This window comes from Carassius carassius, chromosome 50, assembly GCF_963082965.1.
Source record: "Carassius carassius chromosome 50, fCarCar2.1, whole genome shotgun sequence".
Lineage (NCBI taxonomy): Eukaryota > Metazoa > Chordata > Actinopteri > Cypriniformes > Cyprinidae > Carassius > Carassius carassius.
This window is the reverse complement of record NC_081804.1, coordinates 452501-467764: the sequence shown is the minus strand read 5'-3', so window position 1 is coordinate 467764 and position 15264 is coordinate 452501. Positions and strand designations below refer to the sequence as shown.

Sequence of the window (15264 nt, the reverse complement as noted above, 5' to 3'; positions counted from 1 at the left end):
AGAATCTGCACTTGTCTCGACCCTGTGTCTGTGAGCGTGAGCTCTGGAAAGTATGTGTTTCGTGGTTTGTTATTCCCAAACCCCTCCTGTGCGTCCCATCTCAAGACAAACCGTGCGGCACGCGCTTCCCTCTGGAAAGTGATTTACTGCACAGAACTGAGAGGAATTCTGCTTTTCCAATTCTGTAGAATGTCACTTAAAGTCAAAAGAGTGTTTTGCTTCATGCACTAATGCATAAAAATATTTTTAGTTCTGAAAAACACATGCATCGAAAATGAAGTGTACAAACTATTCAAAAATGCCATCCTGCTGTTCTAGCCAAGGACTGAGTGCATCCTGTTTACATGAAGGAGTGTCTGGATGTATTTTCTTCTTAAATTCCACGTAAAGAATGATAAAAACAGCCGATAAAAGCATCACAATAATTCACAGCACTCCAGTCCATCAGTTAACATCTGAAAACAAAAGATTAAACAATTCCATCAAGGCCTTTTAACGCTAAACCATTGCTTCCTGCTAAAATATGAGTCCTGTGTCCATAATATTGCTTTCTATTATGGATATTTTCATGCTAACCCCCCCCCCCCCCACCCCCCCACACCAACAATTTGTCAGTGTACATTTGTCATCATAATAATTTTGTCTTGTTTTTAAGTACCAATATATAAACATTCTTAAATCATGCATAATGACTTAATATATTAAGTCTTATTTTCTGATTATTATTATTAATTTATTTTTGTTTTTTGCTTAAAACAAGAACAATTATCTGCCAATGGGGGTCTTGTTTTCCCTTTAAATTAAGCATAAACACACTTAATTTTTTTTTTGTCTTTTTCTTGTGAAATATCTGAATTATTTGAATGATTTAAGAATGTTTAAATATTTGTATTGGAAAACATATCAAAATTTAAGAAAACTTCCCTTTTTTTTGAGTATCCAGTTTCATATAAAATACATCATATTACAAACATAAAATGGGTTGACACTTATGCTAAACACTATAAAGTCGTAGTCGCTAAACATAACCCAAGAGCTTAAAGGAAGAATTTGTAGTACTTTAGGGATATTGGTATCAACATGTCAACATGTTCAGATATGCAAGATTAACAACAACATCAGTCTATATTTCAGCTGGCTTTTTAGCTAATGTCACCAGCAGATGCTTTTATCAGAAGTGATGTATGCTACAGTTATTACAGCTCCTGGAAGAACACAAAGTGACTCTGCACCTGATTCGTTTTTTAAATCCAATATTAAGGATTGAGCGTCTTCACCGTCGCTGAGCGAGTGCTGAAACTCGATCCGTTTGTACAGGCAGTGAAGTCAATACATGGGATATTACAACTAATACTAATCTGATTCTACTGTTTAGACTGAAATGCATTACTAAAATTACAATTTTAATCAGAGTTCAGACCACATACAAATTAGATTGGTTAAATCTACGGATTTCACACAAACACAATTAACCTGCAAATAAACGGATTTGAGACAGACACATTTGTATGAACAAAGCCAAAGGGTAAAATCCATTAAAAAATGAATTGCACATGCTGTTAACCCTAATTTGCATATGCCAGCTGCATTGTTACAACACATATTAAATTATGCAAATCCGGTAACGGTGCACAGTACAACCAAATGCAATTGGCTGTTTTAGCAGGAAAATATACAGTAACAGCTCTTTTAAACAAAATAGGGTTTTGATTCCCAATAAATGTATGAACTTGGAATGCCATGTAAGTCGCTTTGCATAAAATGCATACCTCTAAATGCAAATAGTGCAAACTACTTTATAATAAGCCTCGTGTGCATTGTAAGTTTGCATGTTTATGCTGAAAAAAAGAAAAGATTTATTTTAAGTACACATGCCTCATTGTACAGTAGATGCCAGTGTAGCAGGACCTGAAAAAGCTGAACTATAGAAGTCTGAAACACTGCCCTCAAAATTGGAGTTTAGTGAACTGTGTAGTTTATCAGTCAACTCTTGATTGGGTTTGGACCTACAGCCGTTCAGTTACAAGTCCTAATGTTTAACCTCTTGGTGCATTTTTGTTTTATCTATAACATGACACGTTTATTTTGTGCAAACTTAGATTGAATGATAATTCAACGCTATGAAAACCAATCAGTGCTGTAAGAGTGAATGCAAACCTTTGCACAATTTCTCCACCATTTTGCAATCATATAGTTAGCTGCTTACCTCCCAAAATAATCATTATGGGATAAAATCTCAGACTCTGTCATGGCATTGTGGAAAACCTAGACAAACTGCAAGATAGACATTTGTTATCCAAATAAAATACATTTAGATGGATTCACAGAGCAATTAGTGTCCTGGCTTCTATCACAATGTAAATGAAAGGCTAAGTTAACAGCATATGGGTTTGGATCAACATAATGATTAGTAAACAAAGACTTAACTATTCATAAAAGAGTATGCTGGGATACTTTTAGTTAGGATGAGAAAGAGACTCATCTGTCATCCTTTAAGATATTGAGCTCCAATTTATTCTGAAAGCCCTGACATGTTGTATTAGCATCGGATGGCTTTGAAAAACAGCCGGGTTGAACTTGACGTTCCTGAAATAACTTTGTCTCAGGATAGACTAAACCTTCACTACGGGGGCCAAAGACTAATGGTACATTCCAATAAAGACTGGCGTTCAGAAAGTGGTGCATTGTGGGAACTGAGAGTGCTGCACATCCCAAAAACTGTCATGTGACTTAAAGCAAAAACAAATCCTACTATTGTACACTGAAAAAAAAATAAATGGAAGAAACATTTTGTAGAAACATTTTTACTCAGAAATTGCTTGATAAACACTTATAAAAAAAATGGCAACACATTGAATTCATTTTTAATATTGAAAACTTAATTGGTTTGTTAGCCTGGTGTCCCAAACCTTTAGTGTCCAAAACTTCTCTAAGACCAAAAATAACTAGATTGTCTTCACTACAAAAACAGCAAACCACCTTTTTTTGTTTTGTTTTTTGTATTGACATTATGCCAAATCTGAGAATTGGTTGACTGTGATACAAAACACGTGTTTGTAGGTAAAACCATCAAAGACCATCCTGACCAGTGAAAACCACAATGGTGGCCAGTTAAAACAAACAACAAAAAACATCTTTAAACCAGCATAAGGTAGTTTGCTGGTCTTTGTAGGTTTAGTTGGTTTCTCAGCTCGCTTAGCTGGTCTAAGTGCCCCAAACCTCTATAAAACTATCAAACTACATCATCCCGACTAGTGAAAACCACTTTGCTGGCCAGTTTAGACCAACAAACCCACTTAAACTAGTTTTTGCTGGTTTTTCCCCAATATTGACAATATGACAAGAGCAGAAATTGACTGACAGGGATATTTCTGGGATTCAGTACACATGGCTGTAGGTCGCAGTGGCAGGGGAGGAATGTAAACACTGCCATGGATGGATTTCACAGGCCAAACTTTGGGATGTGGTTTGTCATCGCAGTTCTAAACGTCTTGATCTCAACGTGAACAGCGTGACAGAGTTTGCTGTTGGTTTCTGGTATTGGCTCCGTCTCAAACGTACCTCAGAAGCTGGAAAAGCTGCGTAGTGGTTCTCTGCTGCTGGGCTTGTGTTGGGTTTTCCTCGTATCAGGGAGTGAATGACTTCGACTGGAACGCAGCTGGAATGTTCAACTTCTGATCCTGTTTGTGTTTCTCATAATATGGCTATTTGGAATGATCTGCTACCGTTCACCAATTTATTCTCAAATAAAAACAACAGTTAAAGCTGAAAAAGTACGCAAGAAAAAAACAAACATCCCAAACTAGATTTTAATAAAGCATCAAAAATAATTGAAGATTACATCAAACAATTAAACCTGATCAAAAAACAAATTCTTGTATTTCAGGCTCCTGGTTGGAGCTCCCTTTGAAAGCAGTGGTGAACACCAGACAGGTGACGTCTACAGATGTCCACTAGACAGCAAACCTGCCACAAACTGCACTCGACTGCATTTAGGTATCATATCACCCATCTGATTCCTCAACAGGAATAATTAGCCCAATAATGAAAATGTGCTGTTAATTTACACACCCTCCGTCCATCCCAGACATATGTGACTTTTTCTTGAGTAGAACAATTTAGCTGAAACCGTGATCCTTCGTGATTCAGAAAATGCAAGTCAGCGGATGCCTGTTTTTGAGAATTAAAAAAGGAACACAAAATGAATACCCATGACTTTTGACAATGTACTAAGGTCTTATGAAGCGAAATGATTGTTCTGCGCAAGAAACTGAACACTAATTACAGCATTATTACCTGCAATCCAGAGCCTCGGGCAAACGGGGAAATCAGATTTGGTTTTTTCAGACAGTTCGTTTCAATGAACTGCTTCAATTCACTAGTTAATTTGGGTAATCATGCAATGACGTCACAAATATGCAATTATATTATTAAAGCACCCAATAATGATGTGAAATGTCATATGTTTTACTTGTCTAAAGCATATAAAGTGAATAAACCAGTCTTCTTTAGCTCACCTTTTTACATAAACAATGAGAAACCATAAAAACTTTCATTTGGCCCCTTCATCTCCGGTTTCGTTTAGAAATGTTTGCTCAGTTCAGTAACTTTTGGAGGAACTGGAGCACTGAATGAATTTATTCATCATAGAATCGGATACGCCTCTATTTTGGCTGATTTTGAGTCCCAGTGACTGTACGGTGCATGAAAATTAGTTTTAATTGAAGATCTGTTTCAGTTGATTCAGTCCAATTTGGTGAACTGATTCATCAAGTTCACTAAAAAGAACTGGTTCAAAAGAATGATTCGTTCTTGAACCAGACATCAGGCTCTGGATTATTGGTAATAATGTTGTAGATAATGTTGCACAGACTGATCATTTCACTTCATAAGATCTCAATATATCATCAGGAGGCACAGTTATTAATTCGCTGTGGCCTATTTATACTTTTTAGTTTTTGTTCTCAAAAATGGGCAGCCATTGACTTGCATTTAATGAATCACAAAGAACCATGGTTTTAGCTCAAAATCTTCTTGAGTTTCCTACTCACGAAAGTCAGCTACATCTTAGATGGCCTGCAAAAGTTCGTTTTTGGGTGAACTGTTCCTTTAAAGTGTAGAAAGGCAAAATTTAACAAAATATTTTTTTGGCTGTTTTTAAGGAAAGATATCCCTGAACAATGTGTCTGAACGCAAAGAGAAAATGAGGATGGGAATGACTCTCACCTCCAACCCGAAAGACAACAGCTTTGTGGTAATATGCTTAATGCAAAAAGATCATAATTTTCCATTAAAAATCAAAATAGGTACTGAATATGGTTTAATGGTGACTGTGTTTGAGGCGTGCGGGCCACTGTGGTCGTACGAGTGTGGAAGCTCCTACTACAGCACAGGCATCTGTTCAAGAGTCAACAGCAGCTTCAACTTCACCCACAGCATCGCTCCAGCCTTTCAAAGTAAAGCCAAACTTTTCACTGATGAAGATTCTTCTCATTTAGAATTGGAGATCACATGCATATTGACAGCAGCAGTTTCTCCTCAGGGTGCGAGACCTACATGGACATTGTGATTGTGTTAGATGGATCCAACTCCATCTACCCCTGGTTTGAGGTTCAAGATTTTCTGATAAATGTGCTGCAGAAGTTTTACGTCGGTCCAGGACAGATACAGGTGTGTCTGAATTACGACCTGGAAAATCAGACTTTGATTTATGAAACTCTAGGCTTTTACAATAATTATTTTGATGCATTACAAATACTAAGCTGGACAAAAGAATGTCAGGAATATGACATGTTAAAGTTAAAGTCACCAGGTGTTGTGTTGTCCAGGTAGGGGTGGTTCAGTATGGTGCGAGAGTGGTGAACGAGTTTCGGCTGGATGATTTCCGTACGGTTGAGGAGGTTGTCGAGGCAGCTAAGAACATCGACCAGCGAGGCGGAGAAGAAACACGCACAGCTCTCGCAATCAATGAGGCTCGGTACAGTGACGTGTTTGTCTGTCTCTTATGTGCATCAGTATGAATAACATCATGAGAATTGCAAGTTTATGTCTCACAATTTAAGTTATAAATCTCAACTCCCATGATGCTAATCAACGAATGGAATATATTTTCCTTTCTTTTCGTATTACAGAACTCAAGCATTCAAACACGGAGGTCGTCCGGAAGCTAAGAAAGTCATGATTGTCATCACTGATGGAGAATCGCACGACAGCCCAAACCTACGGAAAGCCGTGGAGGACAGTGAGAAGGATAATATCACCTTGTACGCTATTGCGGTGAGTTTCTGTCTGTTTCCAGTGGAATCCTGCAGATGTGTTCTTCAGGTTTACTTCGCTCCATTGGTCATGTGACTCAAATTCTTGAGTTGTTTTCAAACAGGTGAACATGTAGTTCAGATATTCCAATGCCGTTCCAGGTTCTTGGCTCCTATAATCGGCGAGGGATCAATCCTGAAGCTTTCCTGAGGGAAATCAAGTTCATCGCCACTGATCCCGAGGAGCACTTCTTCAGCGTCACCGACGAGTCCGCCTTGAAGGATATCGTCGATGCTCTAGGAGAGAAGATCTTCAGCTTGGAGGGTATGACCTCAGTGAATAAATGATAAACATAATCATAATCCCATGCTTAAACCATATCTAGAGTCTAGAATATCACAGAAAACACCAAAATCTTGTTTTCTTAGTTTCTCTTTACTCTTCTGCAGGCACCAACCAGAACGACACGGCCTTTGGTTTGCAGATGTCTCAAGCTGGATTCTCTTCACATGTCGTGGAGGTGAGTGCATCTCCATCCCTTCCAAGCAGAAGAAATATTGATAACGTGAGCTAATGTGCGGAGAATTATATTACGTACTCAGCGAGGTGCATGAAATGCTGTTATTTTGCTCTTTGCACTCTGTGATTGAGTTTGAAGCTCTTCTGTTAGCCTGGAGCAGAAACTAAAGCATCAATCAAAATAAAGAGTCATTGAAAGAATGCTTTGTTTACCGCTCGGTGCCCATGGGAAAACAAACTTGAGGTACTGTCCGTACTTTTAAGGCATGACAGAAGCATGAAACACCAATCTTTCAATGAAAATATGGCTTGTTTATGTTTGAAGCTGTGAGCGGCATGAAAACAGTTTAGACCGTCTTCTGAGGGAAGGACTATTTTTCATGTCTTCTCTCTCGGTTGGAGTAATCTCATGCAGGAGAGAGGACTAAAGGTCTGGAGCTCCCTTCATGTTAAATGAAGGACAAATAAACCAATGAAAAATAAAAAACAATCATAATTTCACTGGTGGATGCCAGGAGCTGCTCTTGACAGTGGCAATTCGAGATGAGATATAGCCTCTTGGAAAGTTTTTTTGACTTCTCAGAGGGAACGAGGTCCAGAGAACACATATGGTTTTGTTGAATTAGGCTTCTGGAGCAAGGAACCTCACACAAACACTCTCACACACGTGCCCTTGTGTCTTAATGCGTACATGTGTCTGTATTTGTAAAAGCCTTATTTGATTGTGGCTGCAAATATTTTAAAAGGAATTCCTTTGTTTTGTTTTATAAGGAAAAGAGTTTGGCGTCCATCAAGAATGGCGTAAATAAAACCTAATCAGATGGAAATAAAACGTTTGGGAGTTGGTGTATTAGCTTGGGTCGCTGACACAGACTCATGCGCTCTGTTCCAAAACCTTGCTGTCAAACGTCTACATTGGAGAAATTGATGACATTGAATATAATCAAAATCAAAAATGAAATAAATTTCAAAAGTGACTGTTTTAGATCACTCAAAAGGCCTTTACGCTATACAAATAGCAATTACAGTCAAAGAAAACACAATTATTAAGTAAATTTATAATTAACATTTCCTTCACATCATCTGCATCCCTAAACCTGCAATGCATTCTGGGATTCACTTTGCCACCAATGATTTTGCAGCTTTAGATTTTGGATAAAAGTATCTTAGAAGGCGGCATAATAATGTGATACCTTTTATATAAAGGCAGGCACCATCTAAATATATATATATATATATATATATATATACATACACACAACAATAAATAAAAATGTTAAAAACAAAATCTAAAAATAAAATGTAATTCAAAATATTATTATTAATATGTGAACATGATTGTTCTTTTCACTGAAATTCCATCAAAGATATGCTGATTTACTGTATTAGAATACACTTAAATATTTCAGTGTAACAGTAAAGTAACATTTTGGTTCGTTTTACCTTTACTCTACTCCAAGCGTTATCAGTTTTTCTGGTGATGCTCCAAATGCTGAAATGGAATTTGTTTAGACATGAATAGTTTTACTTTTACTAGTTTAACTCTGCATCTGCCGCAGGTGTGTTTTCCTCAAATAATCCACACAATTTGAGCCTTCATTCATTTCTTTAGCACAGAAGTTACCTACGTTTAATTCTCTGGATTTAGGGTCTGTTCAGGGGTTTGCCTTTGCAAGCACTGTTAATAAAACGAGAATGGAAAGACACACTGGGTGTATTGGAGAGAGTTTATTGTGCAAATGTGCAATGGAACTCTGTCAAAGTGTCCACGTCGACATTGCATGAGGAAAACTTTGGCAGTGAAAGCAGCGAGTTTTATGCTTCCAGTCAGACTCACAGATGACTGCTATCACTCGCATGCATCCAGGATTTTAAATCACAATTTTAATCACAAAGGGAAGTCAGCTACATGCTTGAGAACTCAGACAACCACTCTAGCCACTATATTGCAAATTGTTGAAAACATGGCTGGGGGGGGGGGGGGTACAATCAAAAATGGGAAAAATTTGAGCTGGGGTTTTTTTTTGAGTAAGCAATCACATAACATAATTATTAAAAACAGAAATAAAAATAAAAATGCATTTCTCTAAAACAACACAATTTAACTCAAAAGAAACCTGGTAAACCCATCAACAGCACTTCAGCAACTGCATTGAAATGCCTTGGCAACAACCTACAACTTTTTAGCATTGTGCCTAGTTCTAGTTAGTTACACTATTACTGTACATTCAGTCTGACTAGCAGACCTGGAATAGGACTACAGTGTGACTGAGTGTTGAGTGGTGTTGGTCAGGAATGGGCAGTTCATTATGAGTTTGAATGTCCCGGATGTTAATGCATTGCAGAGTTTTGGCAGTAGCTCTCGGATCGGTGCAAGAGAGGTTTGGCAAATCTCTCTGTTTGCATTCTCTATACCACTGAAGTCACTGCCAGGCCGTTTGTCATGATCCAGTAACACTGAGTGCAGGTACATGAACCCAGACCTCCGATGCCACACCGTTTTTATACTCTACTGTGTGCATTTCCCTTTGAAGTAAAAGTAAATGTAAAAACTACTGATGATGTAAACCATTCTTTCAAAGGATGGGATACTGCTTGGTGCCGTCGGGGCGTATGATTGGAACGGAGCTGTTCTTAAGGAAACCCGTCATGGTAAAGTCATCCCAGCCAAGTCCTCTTACATCAAAGAGTTCCCCGAGGAACTGAAGAACCACGGAGCGTATCTGGGTAAGAACATGAAACCGTTTTTAGTTAGAACCTAATCAAGATATGATTCCATGACCGACAAAGATTAATGTACTGACCCTCGAGTTCAAAAACGACGGACTTTCTTCTATTGAACCTGAAAAAAGAAATGGTTAAGAATGTTAACTCTATTCTTTAAAAGTTTAATTTATGCATGCATGTATTAAAACTCACCAAATTAAGATGCATTGCACAAGATTGGATATTGATGGCACTAAATGGCATTGGTTTTTACAAGCATTAATCAAAAATGACCCACTAACTTTAAATAGACCGAAGCATTAGGAACGGAAAGGAACATGTTCAATGAATAAAGACATACATTTTACTGTTTCTCATAGGTCTTACATATGTATCGACCAATTTTGTGGCACTTAAGACTACTTAACAAGCTTATCTGGAAACCAAAATAGTAATGCAAACTAGTTTAATCTTGTAAACTATATTAATGCTGCGTACTTTGAACTGTGCACTTTCTCCAAGCCTGCAGGCAATATTGATCATATTTAAGTATAATGTCTCCCTTTGACGCTTGTTTCTAGGGTACATGGTGTCATCGGTGGTCTCGGCTCAACACGGTCAGCTGTACGTCGCTGGAGCCCCTCGGTTTAACCACACGGGGAAGATCATCATCTTCACACTGACCAACAGCGGCAACCTCACCATACTGTACTCGCTCTACGGACAGCAGGTGAAACCAAGTACATACTACACTTTCACGTTATAAAGAACTACTGTATGTGGTACTACAAAGTACTTCCAAGAATACCATGGTACAAACCGTGGCAGTGGGTTACTGCAAATTAAAAACCTTATAACTGTTTAGTTTTTTTGCAAAGAAACAAAGAAATAAGTATCTGCCAAGCATTGCCAAGATTTCTAGTCTGCACACTTGAGAGATACACTAAGATGATTAGTGTAAGAAATGCTTAAGAATGTGCAATGTGTGTTTTGCTCTTTTGTGGTTTTAAAAGAGGAGCAAAAGAAAAGAGAACACAATACATCAATATATTCTCTACATTTAAATGTCTACAGAGCATACAATGCATTGTATTAGCGGCACTTTTTGAATATACAACAACTTGTTCATTGTTTTTTAATTCATTTGACTAAAATAAATAAATAATGAACCAATAAATATATGTAAATGACATTTACTGTACCTTCTGATCACACTGAACAGCAAAGTGATTTCCTTCCTCAGGATTTTAGTCATATTCCAGTGCAAATACCAAGATGCAGTATATTTACTTAAGCAAAACGATATGGGTTAAAAAGTCTTGTTTTCTGAGAAATCTGATAAAGTGCGTCTCCTGTTTTCTGGTGTTTGTAAAGCGGCAGGATCTTTCAGGGATGAAATGCAAGTTCAGAAGAATCTGCCGCATAATGTGTCTCTTTCATCACTGATTCAATAGAAAAACAGGCTATAACATTAAATGAAAATGTCAAGTTTTGGTAAACTTTAAACTAAAGTTCGCATCAATGTTTATTCATCCATCTAACAGTAAAATGAAAATTTGTGCAAATCCATTACACAAAAATCTACAGCAACTTATGAATTGTGAATTTATCTCAACATGTTGTTTGTTATGATGCATAAATCTCAATTTTAACAATAAAAAGTCATATACAGGCAGTGATGTACAACAATAACATGGCTAGTCTTAATATAATTTATTCTTAATCATAATGTTTAGTTTCTATTAATATTGAAGGCTATTTAATGTTTTTTAGTTGCAATTCTAATTGTATTTATTTGTGAATTTAATTAATGTTTGTGAAACTCTAAAAGGCCCGTTCACACCGAGAACAATAACTATAAAGATCACAATATTAGCGTCCACACCAGCGAACGATATTGTCTGTTTATTCTTTAAACTTTTAGAATTATATCTTTATCGTTATCTTTATAGTTATTGTCCTTGGTGTGAACGTGCCTTAAGAATTATTTGTGGATCTCATTCTGTTTGTTTGGAATTATGCATCAATTCCATCTCCATACACTTACTTTTGACAACTAGCGTTAAGTTCTCCAGACAGTAAATGTATTCAGTTTTAAGTAATTAAGCTTACGATTCTTATGGTGAATGATAAAATGGGTGATGAAATCCCTCGAATTGATTTACATAGAGTTGAGGTGGACTTGGGACAGTAAACAACCACTTAAACAACCTAGAACTACCCAAAAGAGTTAACTCTACATGCACTATGGCCTAAGCGGATCTCAAATGCTAACAGTGTGTTTTGGTGAATTGTAGATCGGCTCATATTATGGAAGTGAGCTGGCACCCATTGATCTGAACAACGATGGATTGACAGATCTTTTACTTGTCGGAGCTCCCATGTACTTCTACAAAGGGTGGGAGAAAGGCCGAGTTTACATCTACACCCTCAGCTTACAGGTAATATCATCCTGAACACAACACCTCAACGCTTTCTCAAAGAATACTTCTTCATGTTCACAGGAAGACTCTTCATAACTTTACACAACTCTCCCTGAATCTACAGCACCACAGCTAAATAAATTCTAGATATTCTTATTACCTGAGGGGTGTGTTTGAAGGTTGGATTGAAAAATATTAAGTAAAAAGACAGTGTATCGAGTGGTTCTCTGGGACTGGAGATAAAAAAACAAAGATACCGCAGAGAACCTGACAAATGAAACGTTTCATATGCTGAATCAAAAGCCATTTTAATGAATGTTTTCCTGCCTCAGTCTCTCTGATTATTCCTTAGGGCTCTTATATCCCAGATGGGACTCTTGGACCATCAGAGAAGACCCATGATTCTCGGTTTGGCGTGGCCATGTCCTCTCTTCCGGACTTGAATGGTGACGGCTTCACTGAGCTCGTCGTAGGTGCACCACTGGAGGACGATCACAAAGGAGCCATCTATCTCTTCTACGGCAAACAAGACAGCATCCAACCCAAATACAAACAGGCAAGACGCAGAGTCACTGATATTTCATAAACATTACTGAATGGCATTCCAGTCAAGGCAACAGGTATGACCTTTTGCACCTTATTTCTTAATGTTTTATTAATCTCAGAGAATAGCCGCTGGTGACGTCTCTCCAGGTCTGCGTTATTTTGGCCGCAGTGTTCATGGGATGATGGATGTGAATGGAGATGAGCTCATAGATCTGTCCGTGGGCTCTTTAGGGGCCGTGGTTCTGCTTTGGTGAGTTTACACTACTTAAACCATAAAAATTGTGATATAACATAAGCTTAAACTTAAAAAATATATAATAGTATATATATATTATACTTCAGCTAGTTGTCGTTTTCATTTGGTTTAACCTGATACTAAGATTGTACTAAAATAACTAAAACTAAAACTGAAATAAAAAGTAATAAAAACTATATAGACATATTTTTCTTTAAATTACAAAAGCACAACATGATTACTTTAAAATGAAAACAGAAAATCTAAATAATATTAATATTGTTTTAAGATTAATAAAAAAGAAAATCTGAATTAAAAACTTTAACAGTATTGCAAAGATACTAAAACAACACTGGCGGCTTGAGCCATCATCCGTTGTGAAAATAAAAATATATAAAATACTGTATGAAGTATTATTAAAATACACTTTAATTCCACAAATATTCAAATGGACAGTTTTAATATGATGTTAATTGATGTGGATGTATAACAGTGTTATTTTAGTTCTACTGATATACTAATAATATTAAATACATATAGTTTTTTAAATAATATTTTGAATTGGTTTTATGAAATATATTTTACTCCTTAATTTTAATTTTACATTTTTAGTAATTTGTAGTGTTTTTGTCATTTATAAAAATATTTTGTATACATTTTTATTTCAGTTTTTTTTTTTATTTCATCAAGTTAAAATAAAAAATGCAACTAGCTGAAATAAAATACGTTTTTTTTTTCATATAAGTTTCGCTTGTTTTGTTTAGATATTTATTTATATATTTTTTTCACTTAACTCTTTAATAATGTATTTCAAGTATCGATTAAAAAATTTAAACAATGTAATCTCAACATGAACTTTGAATATTTCTAATCAAATTCTCCCAAGATCAAAAGATCTTTAGTTCTGTATTTTTTTAATATATGCTCACATTGTTTAATCTCTGTCGGTTTTGATTTCTCGTTTGGGATTTAAGGAGGAATGTTAAATGAATCATAATGGAAATCTCCTGAATTCTCCCAATGTTTTATAAATTGATGTGTTTTCAAACAGGTCTCGCAGTGTCGTCCGCGTGGGGATCAGCGTTCATTTTGAGCCTTCAAAAATCAATGTTTTTAATAAAGACTGCACTCGAGGAGGTCGAGAGGTGTCGTGTATGTTAGCCACCGTTTGTCTGAACGTCACGGCACGGACAGCGATGACCGATCCAAAGACAGTCGGTATGTAACCGGACTCAAAAAGGACTGACCAATCAGATGGCTTGAATGATAAATGCACATTTGTTGTATTTTCCAGTGCTGTGTGTCTGTGAGTAATATCTTTCAGATGTTTGCTTGAAATGTCACTCCTTCATATTAGAATAGTTTCCTAATGCATAAAGCCTCAGGCCAAAGAGAAAACACTTTAATCCCAGCATTTAGAGCGAGAGGAGCCCGTGGAAACCATCATAAAACTGTGACACTATCACATGTCCTTACCAATATCCAACGACTAAATGATCCCCAGCAGTAATGTTGATCAAACAATTACATATAAATGTATGTAACCAGCGTTGTTGTGATGTCACTTTCTAGGATGCACATTTAATACATGTTTGAGTAAGAACATATTGGGAAGCCGGAGTGTTTTTAGCTCTTGAACTTTATGTTGTTAAACTGAAAGAACAAAGCAAACTGTTAGCTGAAATATCCACAAAATAAAACACAATGTGCTGTTAATCTGTCGTTCAGATTAACATGAACTGATTTCTGTTGAACTGCCAGCAACTGAACTGCAGCATCAAACTATTTCAAATATAGTGAATTAAGACACAAACTTCATCATAATGCACAATGTTTCAATCTAACGTGTGTTTGAGCTGCAGCTCGTCATATTAGAGGCTAGTTACCAGTAAACCTAAATATGTTCTAGATTTGTGTTGTGTTTGGATTGTTTGATTCAATCGAGTGAGTCATTTATGCTGGCACCGATTCAGTTGAGTGAGTCATTTATTCTGGGACCGATTCAATTGAGTGAGTCATTTACGCTGGAACCTATTCAATTAAGTGAGTCATTTATACTGAATCGGATCAAAAGAGTGAGTCATTTATGCTGAACCGATTCAATTCAGTGAGTCATTTACACTGGAACCGCTCCAATTGATTCAAACTCATGACTTTGATTATTCAGTTCAAGCATACACAAGCAAAAAAAAAAAAAGTTCCAAATCTGCAATTCTGACTTTATTTCTAACAGTTGCAAGTTTAAATCTCACAATTCTGAGAAAAAAAAGTAATTACGGGCTGAATAAAGAAAAGTATAGATGCATGACTTTTTAAGAGTGTGAGTTGCATTATGAACTGTATTTGCTCTTGTACAATAACTATGTATGGGATAATGGGAGCATAAACAGAGACGTTGCTGTTGTTGACACTGAGATTTCTGTTCAGCGCTGAGGTACAGCTTTGGTTTCGAGGAGAGCAGATATTTCCCCAGAGCCGTGTTGGACAGCACTAAAGAGACGCAGCCCAGAGACATCACCCTGCGGCCGGACTCAGATTACTGCCAGGGTGTCTACTTCCACGTTCATGTGAGCCGCTTCC

At 36.8% G+C, this 15264-nt stretch overlaps 1 protein-coding gene across 1 annotated transcript in view; it reads left to right on the top strand.

Moving 5' to 3' along the window:
• LOC132133556 (integrin alpha-11-like) overlaps window positions 1-15264 on the top strand; it is a 39493-nt gene that overhangs the window by 12250 nt on the left and 11979 nt on the right. The window contains exons 3-17 of the mRNA XM_059546435.1: window positions 3887-3996; window positions 5163-5254; window positions 5342-5456; window positions 5543-5670; window positions 5829-5977; window positions 6132-6276; window positions 6417-6579; window positions 6705-6775; window positions 9357-9501; window positions 10062-10210; window positions 11778-11921; window positions 12256-12459; window positions 12569-12699; window positions 13736-13902; window positions 15112-15251. Coding sequence (XP_059402418.1) covers window positions 3887-3996; window positions 5163-5254; window positions 5342-5456; window positions 5543-5670; window positions 5829-5977; window positions 6132-6276; window positions 6417-6579; window positions 6705-6775; window positions 9357-9501; window positions 10062-10210; window positions 11778-11921; window positions 12256-12459; window positions 12569-12699; window positions 13736-13902; window positions 15112-15251 — 2053 coding nt within the window. The remainder of the gene's footprint in view (window positions 1-3886; window positions 3997-5162; window positions 5255-5341; window positions 5457-5542; window positions 5671-5828; window positions 5978-6131; window positions 6277-6416; window positions 6580-6704; window positions 6776-9356; window positions 9502-10061; window positions 10211-11777; window positions 11922-12255; window positions 12460-12568; window positions 12700-13735; window positions 13903-15111; window positions 15252-15264) is intronic.